This window comes from Manis pentadactyla, chromosome 5, assembly GCF_030020395.1.
Source record: "Manis pentadactyla isolate mManPen7 chromosome 5, mManPen7.hap1, whole genome shotgun sequence".
Taxonomy (NCBI): domain Eukaryota; kingdom Metazoa; phylum Chordata; class Mammalia; order Pholidota; family Manidae; genus Manis; species Manis pentadactyla.
Genome location: NC_080023.1, coordinates 11,381,887 through 11,399,482, shown reverse-complemented (window position 1 = coordinate 11,399,482; position 17,596 = coordinate 11,381,887). Strand labels below are relative to the sequence as shown.

Sequence of the window (17,596 nt, the reverse complement as noted above, 5' to 3'; positions counted from 1 at the left end):
ATCACAAAAGAACATGTCATTACAGATTGGGACCAGAGCTTTGGAGAAAGAGCTAAAAAGCAATTTCAACCAGGGATCCAGGTGACATTTTTCTGAAGTTGGATGCAGATGGGGTCTGGAGTGTGGAGGGAGTTCCAGCCCAGAAGTGGGGGGCCACCAGCATCCAGATGAGATCGAAAACCACAGGACTGGGTTCAGCTCCAGATAAAACATGGATTCAGGAAGGATAGGTTAAAAACGAAGAAATATATGAGGAACTCTGAACATTCAGAAGCTGGGCAGACGAGGAAGATTCGGCCAAGAATGGTGAGGGCAGGTGGCTGGGGAGGCGCACGGACATCGAGGAGAGGGTGTAGGGGGGTGAAGGGAAGAGAACGTCTCAGTGGGCGCCTTGCAGGGACAGTGCCTCGTGCTGCCCAGTGCTGCCCAGAGGCCACGTACCGCGAGGGGCGGAGAGGTTCCCCTCTGCTTAGCAACACGGAGGTCTCGAGCAATTCTGGCAAGATCAGCATCAGAGGAAAGGCAGGGCCAGAAAGAGGGATGGGCTGGAAGGTGCACGGCTCGGGGGAGAGGAGAGGGGAGAGCAGCATGGACGGTAAATGTTCTCTAGCAGTTGGGCTGTGAAGGAACTGCAGAAATAAAGTGGTAGCTGGATGGGGATCTGGGTCAGAAGTTGTATTTTCTCAAGATGGAGCATGTCTGAGGGTAAAGATCCAGCCAAGAGGGTGAAGTATGGCTCTTTTCTCCGGTCCAAGAATGCCCATGCTGCCTGCCTTACAGCCTGCTCCAGTTCAGAGGACAGGCAATGTGGTCCTGATGCCGCTCATGGAAAACAAGATGGAAAATGCTTAATGTGCTGCTGGCTGAGGTTAGCTGCTCAGCCGAGGGTTCCACAGATGCCCAGGGTCTGCAGGGCAGCTGATCAGCAGCTCCTGGGGGCTTAGGGAACAGGCCCACTTGATGGGACATCTGGAAGAGATCATCTGCTTAGAATTTGCTTTACCACCTAGTGAAAGGTCCGTGAAGGACTAAACTCCACTCTTTCACTGGGTCAGAAATGCTGAATCTCAGAGGCTTGAATCGCACGGGTTGTCGCATGACTGCATGGGTTCGCTCACAGGGTCCCACCCCGCCGTGTATGTAGGTCTCACCCACAGGTCTGCTACTGTTTTTCAAATACTGATTAACAAATACAATTCTATATAAAACTGTCACTGTATTCAGAAGAGCTTTCGCCACTTTTTCTTACCCAGTGTTTGCTAGAACAAAAATTACTTTCCCAAGGAGGCTGCAATGTGTTTTTTCCTCTCATAAGTAAGAATTCTCATTTTAAAACATACTGTTCATACTTTTACAATTACAGTATATAACCATCACTAATTTGCTGGAAGAATTTCTAACTCAAGGCTAGATTGTAAAAACAGAAGTATACATTTAAACATCTTGATTATTAGTTCCTGTTCTAAGAATTTATTCTGTGGAAATACTCATAGGGCACACAAACATACACATGTAGGAATGGTAGTGAAACTTAAATAATGAAAAAAATAGGAATAATACAAATACCTGTCAATAGAGGATATAAAATTATGTCAGCCTTTAAACAATGACATAGGCTAGATGTACTGTAACAGACAAAGGCCTAACATGCATTTTAAATAAAAAAGTTGCAAGATGGTACATGCAGTGATTTCTTAATATAGACACACAAACACATCTGTCTATGTAAGTATGAGTACAAATACACACACATAAATATATGTGGAAGAGCAGCAAAAAGCTGTACCCACAGTTTCCCTTTGGGATGGCACTCTAGAAGATGTTCACATTCTACATTATGTGTTTCCTTATTGTTTGGTAATGATCAGGTTTTAATTTTTGAATTTTAATTATAAAAAATTCCAAGAAATAGAAAGGGCCTGCAATAGCTAATAGGACACTTGTTAACATTTTGTCACGTTCACTCAGGGTTTTGTTTAGGGTTTTTTTGAACAAAATATTAGAGTTGCATTGAAGACCTCTCCCATTCCATTTTCCCCTCTCCCTCCCTAAGGTGTCTTCTCTGTCTGTATGTACCACGCATGTGCGTACCTAGAACAAGAGTATTGCTTCAGGTGTTGTTTAAGTTTAGTGAACCATACACACAGCGAGTATCCGCTTATACCTGGATTTGTTCATTCAACATTGTCTGATCCACACTGATGTACGCAGATCTAATTCAGCATCACTTTAACTGTGGTACAGACATTTAGTTTAAGACTCTACCGGATATGTTCATTCTGGTATGGGGTTATTTCTAGTTTCTTCCTTTGTAAACAATGCTGTGAAATCCTTACACACATCTCCATGTGCACATGTGCATGTAGCTCATTAGAGTGCACACACCTAGAGCAGAATTTCTGGGTCTTACTTTACGGGAATTTTCAACACTGAGCTCCCCTGTGGCTAGGCTGCTCTCTGTAGTTGGTACTGGAGCAGTATTTGTTTACACCGGCAGAGTGCGCTAGTTCCAACGTACTACATCTTCATTCCTTCTCGGACTTCAAATTCAGTGTTAGTATCTTGGATATATCTCATTACTTCATTTGGCGTAATTTCACATGTATTCAATGCATTCAGAACAACTGAAAATATAAGATAACATCTAACAGGAAAAAGTTTACTCACCAAATTTCAGATTTATACTCATTGATGGTTTTTTGGGTTGTGTCAAGAGACTTACGAGTTGTTGCTGGATTAAGACTCATCTGAACAGCATTTCTTAGAGCATGGAGCTTAAAAAGAAATCAATACAAGTTTTGAGCTAGAAGCTTATTCCCAACTGCAAGTTACATGCCTGGACTCACTCACTTATCCAGGGAAAAATGATGCCAGCTATCTGTGCATGGATGTTCAATACCTAGCTGTCTCCTCCATGCTTTAACCATCATGAACTCTGATACAGAGCAATGGTTCTTATTCTTAAAGTGGAGTAATAAAGAACCGTGTATACCCATCCTTGGTCTGTGGCCCAGATAATCAAACTGCTTATGACAAATGTTACTTTTATGTGTGCCTCAGAAATAAGTTTTCTTTCGAGGCTAAAGTAGATTTTTCTGGTTCCTGAAAGTACAATGACATTCTTGTGATGTAAAGAAACTTGTAAAAGGAAGTGCTGTGGAATCATGTCTTGTTTGGGCAATAGGTTTTATAGAGGAAGATGTCTGGGCTGATCAGAAGAACCAGCCCATCAGCCGGAAGTGTGGAAGAGTATACCTTGTCAGTAAGAAATTTTGCCTTGTTTCTTTGGTGTCTTGCAAGGTACTGGTCATACAATTGGGCCAGCTTGGCTGCCAGAACGTGCTCTCGGCTGAAACAGGGATGGTGAGTGAAGATTAATCCTGAAATGTCAATGTCCAGTTGGAAATTTCCAGGAGGGTCTGTAGAGCCCATCAGGTGCTGACTTCTGTGGACGTATTTCACTGCCTGCCAGAGAGAGCAGAGTGTTCATGGAACACAGTTGAAGCACTTACTAGATAAAGATCTAACTACGCACAGTGGGAAAATAGATGCAAAATATCGCCTATCCTGGTCAAGCCAGGAGAATCTGCTCTTTTCCCTGTTTCTTGGAGTCCTACCACTGTAAGATCCTAACATTCTCAGGGCCCTATCAGTCTAAGAACAGAACGGAGAGGTCCAGACTGTGTGTGTGTGGACATGTGTATATGGACAGAAATGTATTCTCGCTTGTTAGATAAGGTGATCTGCTTTTCAGTTACTACTAGTCATCAAAACAGTCCCAATACTGCATCTGGGGTAAAGCAGACACAAGTCTTCATTTACCAGTAAACCTGTCTTTGGATTGTATTGCTGTCTGCTTCGTACTGGGATTCACAAGTAAGAACACATACTTTTCTCTTTGGCCATTGGATTTCATACTCTTTCCCCCTAGATTAGTAGACGATTAATGTATATTTAGGACCGGACTCCAATACAGTGTATCCTACATTTATTTTAATAACATAACAGGTTTTCTCCTATAAAATAACATTCAGTCTGTCTTTGATGAAAAGACCAATAGATTTTTTTAAACTAAAAAAAGTCCTTGTAAAATTGGAATGTGCTTGCAAATATGGTAGGGGTGAGTAAGAATGGACTATTTCTTAGCACCTTCCGAAATATGCTGAACTGAATCCCATTTGGATTTATAGGGAGGAAATCCCACTCTACGGAGATCATATTCCCTGATATTTCATACCTTATGAAAAGCTTCAGTTCTGATGATTGATACCCTACATTTTGAACTGTGACAATAGAGGTCCATTTCTTTTCTCTTTCATTCAGATAAAATTATTCATTTATAACCTGCATTTACGTCAGAAGTTTTTAATCTGCATGTGGCCACTCTGTGTCTTATGACCAGCCAGACTCCTTGGATTAATTAAAACATGTCCACCGCAGAAGGACATGTACAACTAAATGTCATTCCACGGACTTAACAGGAAATTCCCCTCTAATTGCTGTGCCCGTGGTGGTCCGTGCTTGGCGTTTCTCTCCCCAGGGGGTCCCGGAGCCATGAGTCACTCAGAGGGCAGCCCTCAGGTTCCGTCTCATACTGTCCTTTGTGTAAGTCACGTGGGTGGCTGGGTTCTATTTCCCTGAAATGTTACCTATCACCACACTTTGCCTCCTTCCCCAAATCTGCGTTAGCCCAGGTTCAGATGGTCGCTGGTGGTCTCTTCCTTAAGTTCAGCTCAGTTAAGTTAAAAAACCTCCTAGAACTCCTGGTAATCATGGGCTAGACTGCCCCAAAGACCCCAACTCTCTTCTTATTAGGGAGAAAGAGCCCAGTTCCTTGTTTTTCTTTTTGTTACATCTGTTTGCCTTTCTTATACCCTGACTCCTTTTCTTACATTCCTTTCTTTTACACTCATAACTGTAATGTAAACAGTAGCACCAATGTCTTTGAAGACAATAGATAAAATACTATTCATAGGGCATATTATTTTAATTTGGAAAGTGGCTCGATTCTTTAGTCTTCATTTGAAAAGCAAACACCAGAACTGTCAGAGGTGATGCTTGTCTGCTAGGGTGCTCAGCACACACAGCAATGCATGCCGATGGAGAGAACATTTTAAAGTTGTGCAGAGAAAAGAATAATCCCTGGTGGGATTAAAAAACCAGTTTCTATGTTTGCTCTGGGCAAATAATCGTGACAGAGCCTGAATCCAGCCTGCCACCTTCAGCAGATTCTACAGTCGTTGTTCTGGTGTTCCCTGAGCAGTCCCCATCTTCTGGGCATTTCTCCCGGATATGAGGTTTGGGGGAGGGGGCCCATAGCCACTTGTCCTTTGTACAGATAATGTGAGCCTTGGGGAAACAGATGATCCTTTCCTCTAGAATTGCTAGATTTGAATTATCAGGGGTCATCCTCTAACATGTGGAGAGTGCTGGCCTGCTGCCTGGGAGAGAATGAGGCCAGTCAACATTCAAGGAGAACCAGAAAGAAGAGGTGGAGACAGAGATTGCTGGCCTGGAGTCTCCCGTCCCACCCTCTGAGTTCCTAAAGCCCCTCCTTCGGTTTTACCATTTCTCTCCAACCCTTTCCCAGTTTTGTGGGCCACCAAGCTCTCTCTTTGCTTAAGCTAGTTTGCACCGGGTTTCTGTCCCTTGCTGTCCAAAGAGCCGACTAATACAGTACTTCTAACAGAGTGTGCAACGTTCTTCTGTGAAAACAGTGGGAGGGAAAGTGATCATTTCACCAAGTGGTGATGTAATTAAGGGGGTTGGAATCATGATGAACTCCTCAAATTGGTAAACAGTTTTGAAAAGGGGAGGCTCCCACACACATGGCCCCAGGAATGCCAGGATGACTTCTAATCCCAGTGCCTTTAACTCTGAAGGCGTTTCAGTCTCCCCACATGGCAGACAGTCTCTCTAAGGCGAAGCATCCCCAGGGTTCAGCACCACTGAGACTATGCAGACTTTCAGTTGTATTTCAGACTATAGTAGACTTTCTGAAGAGACTTTTCACACTACTAGTGAACTGAAGACTTTCAGTTTCACTAGTTCATTGCATGCAATGTCCCCTTTGGCATTTGTATTTTTTTGTTTTGGATTAGTTCCTTCTTAAGATGAATTCAATTGACTTATTCCTCATTTGAAGTTTAACTTTGTTCTTTGCACAATATCTAATCTCTTTCTGCATTTCTTGGTTTTTAATAGTCTCTCAAAGGGATCTCAATTTAGGAAGAGTGGGATATTTCACTTTTAAAAATTACTTTTTTTCCCTCTATAATTAAGGAAGATGTTAAAAAAAGTAGGGCTGAATATGAACTCCCTTCTAAACGAAACTCCTAAATTGTCTAATGGGAGGGCACACAATCCATCATTTGAATGCCAATCTAGTATTTCTAATCAAAGAATAACCTGGCTGACTCTAACGGGGGTGGGGGATGGGGAAGGGTTTGGTCAAGCCTGCGGGTCATCATCCCACCTGAGAACGCGGAGGCACAAATTCATCAAGCCTCCATTAACAGCCCAAGGAATGGCCAACTCCTGATCCTGCTTGGTTTCCCATCACTTGGATGCCAGAATTAAGCCAGGTTCTAGGAAAATCACAGCTCTGCTGGAGAGAAAGCTGAGGAGTGGAGTAGAAAGGAAGGAATTTCTTCCAGATCCATTCAGTTCAGCTAAATCATTTTAATGATATTCAATTTTTACTTCTATTGAGTTGTTCCTATGTGCCAGCCTCCTCCTCAGTGCGAGGGGGAAAAGAAGAAAACCCAGTCTTTGCCCGGGATCCACTTTCAGGAGAGCAGAGGAGGGATAGAGAAGGTGGATTTATAGGCTGTGAATAAAACAGCCTTTGCCTGTTTATTTCTCTGCTCCTGCATCAGGTCAAAGCTCCCAGACAAAAGGTATGTTTAGACATAAGATGCAAAATATAGGCCATGGGCATTTAATAGTTTTTCCTAAAGGCAAGCCTATTACGTGTAGCAAAAGCATGGGTTTTGGTATTGGACAGATCTGAATACATGTAGGAAAGGGTAATAGTAAATCATAACACTAGAAAAATGATAATTTTGAAAGAAATGCATTATGTTTTGAATCACAGGAAGGTTCCACAACCATACTAAAAAGAAAGACTGAGGTTTACAAATCAATAGGAAGGTTACAAGTAGCTTGTTATGGGGAAAGAGAGAGACAGGTATAGTATCTCCTCCTGTAACTGAAACCCCTCTGCGTCTTTCTCATGCTTTCTAACGTACTCTTCACACTTTGCTATGTTCAAAGCCTCCCTCTAAGAAATGATCTTGGAAGACTCACGCCCTTTGGATTTCTCCCTTCCCCAGCTTCTGCTCTGTGAGGCTGGGTGACCAGTCCCTCGTAGTGGAGCTGTCTGTTTCTCTACTTCCCTAAGAAGTGTCTGACTGGAGAGTCAGCTGGAGCCCAAGATCCACTGGTCCACGTTCTCTGTTGGACAGTAACCGGTGACCTCTAAGGTCCTTCTCAGAGAGCCTGCTCATTGGCCCCATGTGTCCTCCTTGACACTCTGTAAGGGACTCACCCAGGCATTTCTCTAGCTGCCCAGCTTGCGTCCAGATGGGGAACATAATTCATGGGTGATGGAGCCGGAGCCCATCTGGTCTTGTGTCTAAGGGGCATTCTGCCACCCAATTTTTCACTCTCACTTTACTGTTAGTGCAACTGAAATCTGCAGCCCTCTCTGACTCCAGTGCATTTCCCAGTTAGTTCAGAACGTCTAAAGGAGACAGATAAGATTAATTGGCTCCCTCAGTACCCCACTGGCCATAGTAATTACTCTTCTGTTTTCTAATTTTAGCCTATAATTTAGTGCTTTATTATATCAGTGTTTCAAGTTGAAATGGATGAATGGGTAAAGAGATGGGTGGATTACTAGATGTATGCATACGTTGATAACTGTCTTGATCACTAATTGTATCATGTGTCTTTGTCATATAAACAAAGGATAAATCCCTCATGGACTGGGGCTTAGGTTTATGCTCGTTTTGTAAATCTACTCCCTCCCTGGATCACATTTCTGCACAAAGTAGCCACTCACTAATACTTGTTTGTAATTAACAATACTTTATAGAAATGCACAATTTAGAAAAAAGGCATACAGATATGCCATCTCAATACTCACAAGGGCCCTGTGAGTAGAGAAGATTATCATTGTTCCTCTTTTTCAATCAAGGAAGTGGGTCCAGAGGTTAAGGGACTTGCCCAAAGTCACAAACTAGTTAGTAGGACAGCCCACCTCTGCTCAGATTCTCTGACTTGTGCTCGTGTTTTCTCTGTTCATCACCGGGCTTTATAGAATGGTGGAGACGGTCCTTGCTCAGCACTTCCAGAAAACAGGAACAATAAAATTAAACTTGAAGGCAGGCAGGTATCTGTCTATTTAACATGAGCCAGCACTTCCTGTGCTCTAAGCACTTACGTGTATTATCTCAGCCAATCTGCACAACAGCCCTAGGAGGTGGTTGCTATTATTATACCCATTTTACAGATGAAGAAATTACAGCACAGAGAGATCAGGGGCCACTTGTCCAGAGTGTGGTCATGCCAGACTCAGCTCACACAAGATTGGCACCAGACCTTAGGAAAACACAGTGAAGAGGACGTGCCAGGAGAGAACATTTTTGGCTATATAGTAAAGAGAACACAAGTGGGGGTTAATCCTGCAGTATATGTGAGATGCCAGAGAGAAAAGAAGGCAACTAAGGGCAGTCAACCTGAATGTACAAATAAAGACGCTGACTTGGCTATTCCTACCCTAAGAAGGAGTTGGGTGGGTGCCAGAGACTCACTTGTATTATATGCCTGTTGCTTGTTCTTTATGTGCAAGATAGGGAATTACTTAAAGGACCCACCAAATCAAAGTAGTACGGTATGGATTTTGTTCCCCAGCTATTCAAAGAGCAAAGCACTTTCAACCACATTCATGTATTAAAAATGGCAGGGGGGTGCTTACCTTTTTATACAAGGTTTCAAGTTCTGCCTTAATGTCTGGCTCCTGTGCCAAGGTGGGTGGCCTCGAAGGAAACGCCTTGATGGGGTTTGGCAGGGCTAGGATTCTGCCATCATCTCCGAACCACCTTCTCCCCTGCAAATCAAGGAGAGGGAAGGACAACGTTTTCTTCTAATCGGCCAGAAAATGGTTTACAAAATAAACATTTGCAGGAATACTTTGTGTGAACATACACATTTCATGCACCCTCCCCCTGTCCCGGTAAATCTTTTAAAGTATCTGTTTCTATTAAAGTCTTCACTAACACCCCCAAGAATGAATTTAAGAGATGGTCCTCACACCCAGAAAAAGCTAAAGAAAAAGCTTAAATGAGTGCTTAAGAAAAAATTTGCTTTCTATTCATTAAACATTTAAGAGAAAACAAAGCCACAAGAGAAAAACAATTGCGAATATTCTTCCTGGGGACAATTAAACATTTCTGCGAGTTGGGAGAGGGTTGCCAACATCTGATTTAGCAGAAGCCTGAATGCAGCTGCAGCAGATGGGTTCTGAGCAGTGGAGAGGTGCGTTGTTTGAGGATCACTAAACATACCAAGAGACAAATTAAAAGAAGATATATCGAACCACTGTCTGTGGACCCAAGAGGAAATGGGTACAATGGTGCAATGACTGCCCAGCCAGGAGCAAGAACTTCTCTGAGTCGCTCTTGGGCTGCTCTTAGGGGCAGGGGCTGTGTGCTTACGGGCTCCTGTTTCAGCAATCGGTTCTCCATGATGTTCTGATTGGCACGTGGCACCTCTGGCCTTGCCCCGATGTATAGACCTTCGTCTTCCAGGAATCTGGGCTGCATGTTCTCAGGAAGCTTCTGATACGTAGGCACTAGATAGTTCATGGACAAATACGAGCAACATTAGTGCCAGCTTAAGCATTTCAAACTGCAAGTTGGTGAATTAAAACCACTGGAGATTTCCTTATGTTCTTATAAACTGCAAATGCAGCAAGTTAATTTCTAGAAGTGGAACCAAGAGAAAGATCAAAGTGCTTACTTGCAACAAGATCATGTTGTAGATGCATGAAATGATTCAGTAACTCAGCAGTGTGGCAGACTGGGAGGGCCGTGAAACGCAGGCCAGACAACCAGCTTGCTTGCTCATAAGTGTATGCATTTGGCCAGGCATTCCTTTGAACTCTTTCTTTCTGTACAAAAGGGATGAGAATACCTACTCATTGGGTCCTTGGCAGAATGCAGTGAAGTAAAGTATGAGGTGTCAACTGAAGTCAACACGACTGTTACATTTAAGAAAGATAGTTTATGCACAGTCCTGCTGAGGACCGTGGCCCTGGAGCGGCCTGTCAGGGTGCTCTCATAAACTACTCTAAAGCCCCTTGGGTTCTGAGACATCTTAAGGACTTTCTCTACAGCAGAGAATACATGCAGGAAAGATGTTTACATTTATCAATACATCAACCAGTGTGGCATGCATACATCTAGTGTCCTAAAGGACCATGCTGGACACATTCCAGGACTATCTGTATGTGTGGCAGGGGACAAGGAAAGGGTCTCATTAGGTGGATGACCTCATCTGCCTCTGGGGATGGAGAGGACACATGGGACATTATCTTTTCGCTGCTCACCAGGAAATTCCTGACCAGCTACATTTCTGGGGGAGGTTGAAACTATGACTAGGTTAAGTATGAAGCCCCAGTTTGGTGATGCGGCCTGGCAGGAGTGACACTGTGTTGGGTCTGTGTCTTCCTTTTTAACAGAGGAAATGCTTTGTGAATTAAAAAGTTTGAGTAGAGAGAGGGGCGGAAGATGGCGGCGTGAGTAGAGCAGCGGAAATCTCCTCCCAAAACAACATATATCTATGAAAATATAACAAAGACAAGCCTTCCTAGAATAAAGACCAGAGGACACAGGACAATATCCAGACCACATCCGCACCTGAGAGAACCCAGCGCCTCGCGAAGGGGGTGAGATACAAGCCCCGGCCCCGCGGGAGCCGAGCGCCCCTCCCCCCAGCTCCCGGCGGGAGAAGAGCAGGCAGAGCGGGAGGGAGACGGAGCCCAGGGCTGCCGAACACCCAGCCCCAGCCATCCGGGCCAGAGTGCAGGGCCCTCGATACTGGGAAAACAGGGCAGCAAGAACAGTGAGCAGGCACTGGAGGCTGGGCGACAGAGGACATAAGAAAAGCGCGCGACCATTTTTTTTTGCTTTTTTGCTGTTTTGTTTTGGCGAGCGCTTTTTGGAAGTCTTAAAGGGATAGGGACCCCAATACTAGGGAAACAGGGCAGAAAGACCGGTGAGCAGAGGCCTGAGGCTGGCACCGGAGAATAAAGACAAACGAACGACCACCCTTTTTTTTTTTTAATTAAAAACTTTTTTTTTTTTTTAATTAAAAAAAATTTTTTTTTCTTTTTTTTTTTTTTGGTGGGCGTTGTTTTGTTCTGGCGGGTGCTTTTTGGAACTCTTAAAGGGGCAGGGCGGGCCACTTAATTCAGAGGTAGGGAATCCGGGATCTCTGGGCACCCTAACCCCTGGGCTGCAGGGAGCAGGGAGGCCCCTTACGGAGATAAATAGCCTCCCAGCAGCTCCTGCTCCAACGCGACTCCACCATTTTGGAGTAGCTGCCCGAGCCAGGCCACGCCCACAGCAACAGCGGAGATTAACTCCATAGCAGCCGGGCAGGAAGCAGAAACCCTGTCTGCGCGCAGCTGCGCAGCACAAGCCACTAGAGGCCGCTGTTCTCCCAGGAGAGGAGGGCCACGAACCAACAAGAAGGGAAGTCCTTCCAGCCGTCACTCGTCCCAGCTCTGCAGACTATTCCTATCACCATGAAAAGGCAACGCTACAGGCAGACAAAGATCACAGAGACAACACCAGAGAAGGAGACAGACCTAACCAGTCTCCCTGAAAAAGAATTCAAAATAAGAATCATAAACATGCTGACAGAGATGCAGAGAAATACGCAAGAGAAATGGGATGAAGTCCGGAAGGAGATCACAGATGCCAGAAAGGAGATCGCAGAAATGAAACAAACTCTGGAAGGGTTTATAAGCAGAATGGATAGAATGCAAGAGGCCATTGATGGAATTGAAATCAGAGAACAGGAACGCATAGAAGCTGACATAGAGAGAGACAAAAGGATCTCCAGGAATGAAACAATATTAAGAGAACTGTGTGACCAATCCAAAAGGAACAATATCCGTATTATAGGGGTCCCAGAAGAAGAAGAGAGAGGAAAAGAGATGGAAAGTATCTTAGAAGAAATAATTGCTGAAAATTTCCCCACACTGGGGGAGGAAGTAATCGAACAGACCACGGAAATACACAGAACCCCCAACAGAAAGGATCCAAGAAGGGCAACACCAAGACACATAATAATTAAAATGGCAAAGATCAAGGACAAGGAAAGAGTGTTAAAGGCAGCTAGAGAGAAAAAGGTCACCTATAAAGGGAAACCCATCAGGCTAACGTCAGATTTCTCAACAGAAACCCTACAGGCCAGAAGAGAATGGCATGATATATTTAATACAATGAAACAGAAGGGCCTTGAACCAAGGATACTGTATCCAGCACGACTATCATTCAAATATGACGGTGGGATTAAACAATTCCCAGACAAACAAAAGCTGAGGGAATTTGCTTTCCACAAACCACCTCTACAGAACATCTTACAGGGACTGCTCTAGATGGGAGCACTCCTAGAAAGAGCACAGCACAAAACACCCAACATATGAAGAATCGAGGAGGAGGAACAAGAAGGGAGAGAAGAAAAGAATCTCCAGATAGTGTATATAACAGCTCAATAAGCGAGCTAAGTTAGGCAGTAAGATACTAAAGAGGCTAACCTTGAACCTTTGGTAACCACGAATTTAAAGCCTGCAATGGCAATAAGTACATATCTTTCAATAGTCACCCTAAATGTTAATGGGTTGAATGCACCAATCAAAAGACACAGAGTAACAGAATGGATAAAAAAGCAAGACCCATCTATATGCTGCTTACAAGAAACTCACCTCAAACCCAAAGACATGTACAGACTAAAAGTCAAGGGATGGAAAAACATATTTCAAGCAAACAACAGTGAGAAGAAAGCAGGGGTTGCAGTACTAATATCAGACAAAATAGACTTCAAAACAAAGAAAGTAACAAGAGATAAAGAAGGACACTACATAATGATAAAGGGCTCAGTCAAACAAGAGGATATAACCATTCTAAATATATATGCACCCAACACAGGAGCACCAGCATATGTGAAACAAATACTAACAGAACTAAAGGGGGATATAGACTGCAATGCATTCATCCTAGGAGACTTCAACACACCACTCACCCCAAAGGATAGATCCACTGGGCAGAAAATAAGTAAGGACACGGAAGCACTGAACAACACAGTAGAGCAGATGGACCTAATAGACATCTATAGAACTCTACATCCAAAAGCAGCGGGATATACATTCTTCTCAAGTGCACATGGAACATTCTCCAGAATAGACCACATACTAGGCCACAAAAAGAGCCTCAGAAAATTCCAAAAGATTGAAATCCTACCAACCAACTTTTCAGACCACAAAGGCATAAAACTAGAAATAAACTGTACAAAGAAAGCAAAGAGGCTCACAAACACATGGAGGCTTAACAACACGCTCCTAAATAATCAATGGATCAATGACCAAATCAAAATGGAGATCCAGCAATATATGGAAACAAATGACAACAACAACACTAAGCCCCAACTTCTATGGGACACAGCAAAAGCAGTCTTAAGAGGAAAGTATATAGCAATCCAAGCATATTTAAAAAAGGAAGAGCAATCCCAAATGAATGGTCTAATGTCACAATTATCGAAATTGGAAAAAGAAGAACAGATGAGACCTAAGGTCAGCAGAAGGAGGGACATAATAAAGATCAGAGAAGAAATAAATAAAATTGAGAAGAATAAAACAATAGCAAAAATCAATGAAACCAAGAGCTGGTTCTTCGAGAAAATAAACAAAATAGATAAGCCTCTAGCCAGACTTATTAAGAAGAAAAGAGAGTCAACACAAATCAACAGTATCAGAAACGAGAAAGGAAAAATCACGACGGACCCCACGGAAATGCAAAGAATTATTGGAGAATACTATGAAAACCTATATGCTAACAAGCTGGGAAACCTAGGAGAAATGGACAACTTCCTAGAAAAATATAACCTTCCAAGATTGACCCAGGAAGAAACAGAAAATCTAAACAGACCAATTACCAGCAACGAAATTGAAGCGGTAATCAAAAAACTACCAAAGAACAAAATCCCCGGGCCAGATGGATTTACCTCGGAATTTTATCAGACATACAGGGAAGACATAATGCCCATTCTCCTTAAAGTTTTCCAAAAAATAGAGGAGGAGGGGATACTCCCAAACTCATTCTATGAAGCTAACATCACCCTAATACCAAAACCAGGCAAAGACCCCACCAAAAAAGAAAACTACAGACCAATATCCCTGATGAACGTAGATGCAAAAATACTAAACAAAATATTAGCAAACCGAATTCAAAAATACATCAAAAGGATCATACACCATGACCAAGTGGGATTCATCCCAGGGATGCAAGGATGGTACAACATTCAAAAGTCCATCAACATCATCCACCACATCAACAAAAAGAAAGACAAAAACCACATGATCATCTCCATAGATGCTGAAAAAGCATTTGACAAAGTTCAACATCCATTCATGTTAAAAACTCTCAGCAAAATGGGAGTAGAGGGCAAGTACCTCAACATAATAAAGGTCATCTATGATAAACCCACAGCCAACATTATATTGAACAGTGAGAAGCTGAAAGCATTTCCGCTGAGATCGGGAACTAGACAGGGATGCCCACTCTCTCCACTGTTATTTAACATAGTACTGGAGGTCCTAGCCACGGCAATCAGACAAAATAAAGAAATACAAGGAATCCAGATTGGTAAAGAAGAAGTTAAACTGTCACTATTTGCAGATGACATGATACTGTACATAAAAAACCCTAAAGACTCCACCCCAAAACTACTAGAACTGATATCGGAATACAGCAAAGTTGCAGGATACAAAATCAACACACAGAAATCTGTGGCTTTCCTATATACTAACAACGAACCAACAGAAAGAGAAATCAGGAAAACAACTCCATTCACAATTGCATCCAAAAAAATAAAATACCTAGGAATAAACCTAACCAAAGAAGTGAAAGACTTATACTCTGAAAACTACAAGTCACTCTTAAGAGAAATTAAAGGGGACACTAACAGATGGAAACTCATCCCATGCTCGTGGCTAGGAAGAATTAATATCGTTAAAATGGCCATCCTGCCCAAAGCAATATACAGATTTGATGCAATCCCTATGAAACTACCAGCAACATTCTTCAATGAACTGGAACAAATAATTCAAAAATTCATATGGAAACACCAAAGACCCCGAATAGCCAAAGCAATCCTGAGAAAGAAGAATAAAGTAGGGGGGATCTCACTCCCCAACTTCAAGCTCTACTATAAAGCCATAGTAATCAAGACAATTTGGTACTGGCACAAGAGCAGAGCCACAGACCAATGGAACAGACTAGAGAATCCAGACATTAACCCAGACATATATGGTCAATTAATATTTGATAAAGGAGCCATGGACATACAATGGCGAAATGACAGTCTCTTCAACAGGTGGTGCTGGCAAAACTGGACAGCTACATGTAGGAGAATGAAACTGGACCATTGTCTAACCCCATATACAAAAGTAAACTCAAAATGGATCAAAGACCTGAATGTAAGCCATGAAACCATTAAACTCTTGGAAGAAAACATAGGCGAAAACCTCTTAGACATAAACATGAGTGACCTCTTCTTGAACATATCTCCCCGGGCAAGGAAAACAACAGCAAAAATGAGTAAGTGGGACTATATTAAGCTGAAAAGTTTCTGTACAGCAAAAGACACCATCAATAGAACAAGAAGGATCCCTACAGTATGGGAGAATATATTTGAAAATGACACATCCGATAAAGGCTTGACGTCCAGAATATATAAGGAGCTCACATGCCTCAACAAACAAAAAACAAATAACCCAATTAAAAAATGGGCAGAGGAACTGAACAGACAGTTCTCCAAAAAAGAAATACAGATGGCCAACAGACACATGAAAAGATGCTCCACATCGCTAATTATCAGAGAAATGCAAATTAAAACTACAATGAGGTATCACCTCACACCAGTAAGGATGGCTGCCATCCAAAAGACAAACAACAACAAATGTTGGCGAGGCTGTGGAGAAAGGGGAACCCTCCTACACTGCTGGTGGGAATGTAAGTTAGTTCAACCATTGTGGAAAGCAGTATGGAGGTATATCAAAATGCTCAAAACAGACTTACCATTTGACCCAGGAATTCCACTCCTAGGAATTTACCCTAAGAACGCAGCAATCAAGTTTGAGAAAGACAGATGCACCCCTATGTTTATTGCAGCACTATTTACAATAGCCAAGAATTGGAAGCAACCTAAATGTCCATCAATAGATGAATGGATAAAGAAGATGTGGTACATATACACAATGGAATACTACTCAGCCATAAGAAAAGGGCAAATCCAATCATTTGCAGCAACATGGATGGAGCTGGAGGGTATTATGCTCAGTGAAACAAGCCAAGCAGAGAAAGAGAAATACCAAATGATTTCACTTATCTGTGGAATATAAGAACAAAGGAAAAACTGAAGGAACAAAACAGCACCAGAATCACAGAACTCAACAATGGACTAACAGGTACCAAAGGGAAAGGGACTGGGGAGGATGGGTGAGTAGGGAGGGATAAGGGGGGGAGAAGTAGGGGGGTATTAAGATTAACATGCATGGGGGGGTAGGAGAAAAGGGAGGGCTGTACAACACAGAGAAGGCAAGTAGTGATTCTACAACATTTTGCTATGCTGATGGACAGTGACTGTAAAGGGGTTTATAGGGGAGACCTGGTATAGGGGAGAGCCTAGTAAACATAATATTCGTCATGTAAGTGTAGATTAGTGATACCAAAAACAAAGGAAAAAAAAAAAAAAAAGGGCAGTTCCTGTGTGGTAACCTCCAACGAGTTCTACACAAGGGTATAAAGGGCATATAAAAGTGTAGGCAAAGGGTCTGTTTGTGTTTATACAGAGGATCAAAGCCTAATTGGGCTACCCCGAAAATGAACTAAGATACGATATGAAAAAGAACTTCCAACATCTGCACTCTCTTGAAGACTCATGCCAGAAGATGATCATCAAAAAACCCCAACAAAGATCCACGCACTGCTACAGCTGTAGATGCACTCATCCCACCAGTTCCTGGACTTGCCATGGGAATGAGGAAGGAGATATCTAAGCTGGCCTGTGCATACAGTAAAACAACAAATTTGACTGGATCTATACTGTTGGAACTCAACCAAGAATTTGGAGAAGTGCAAATTGTAGCGCTCCAAAGTCTTACAACTACAGACTATTTACTGTCAAAAGAACATATGGCATGTGAACATTCCCCAGGAATGGGTTGTTTTAATTTGTCTGATTTCTCTCAGACTGTTCAAGTTCAGTTGGACAATATCCACCATATCATAGATAAGTTTTCACAAAT

The 17,596-nt window shown here is 42.6% G+C and overlaps 1 protein-coding gene across 7 annotated transcripts in view; it reads right to left on the bottom strand.

Moving 5' to 3' along the window:
- The window catches only part of CC2D2A (coiled-coil and C2 domain containing 2A), a 133,863-nt gene that overhangs the window by 80,878 nt on the left and 35,389 nt on the right, over positions 1-17,596 (bottom strand). For 6 of the 7 annotated variants that reach the window (XM_036921082.2, XM_036921085.2, XM_036921080.2 and 3 more), the window contains 4 exons: positions 9,720-9,856; positions 8,981-9,112; positions 3,256-3,465; positions 2,668-2,774 (listed from right to left, as the gene is read on the bottom strand). In XM_036921082.2, the coding sequence (XP_036776977.2) occupies positions 2,668-2,774; positions 3,256-3,465; positions 8,981-9,112; positions 9,720-9,856 (586 nt within the window). Of the gene's footprint in view, positions 1-2,667; positions 2,775-3,255; positions 3,466-8,980; positions 9,113-9,719; positions 9,857-10,023; positions 10,175-17,596 lie in introns of all 7 variants that reach the window. The other variant, XM_036921086.2, reaches the window with a different exon arrangement.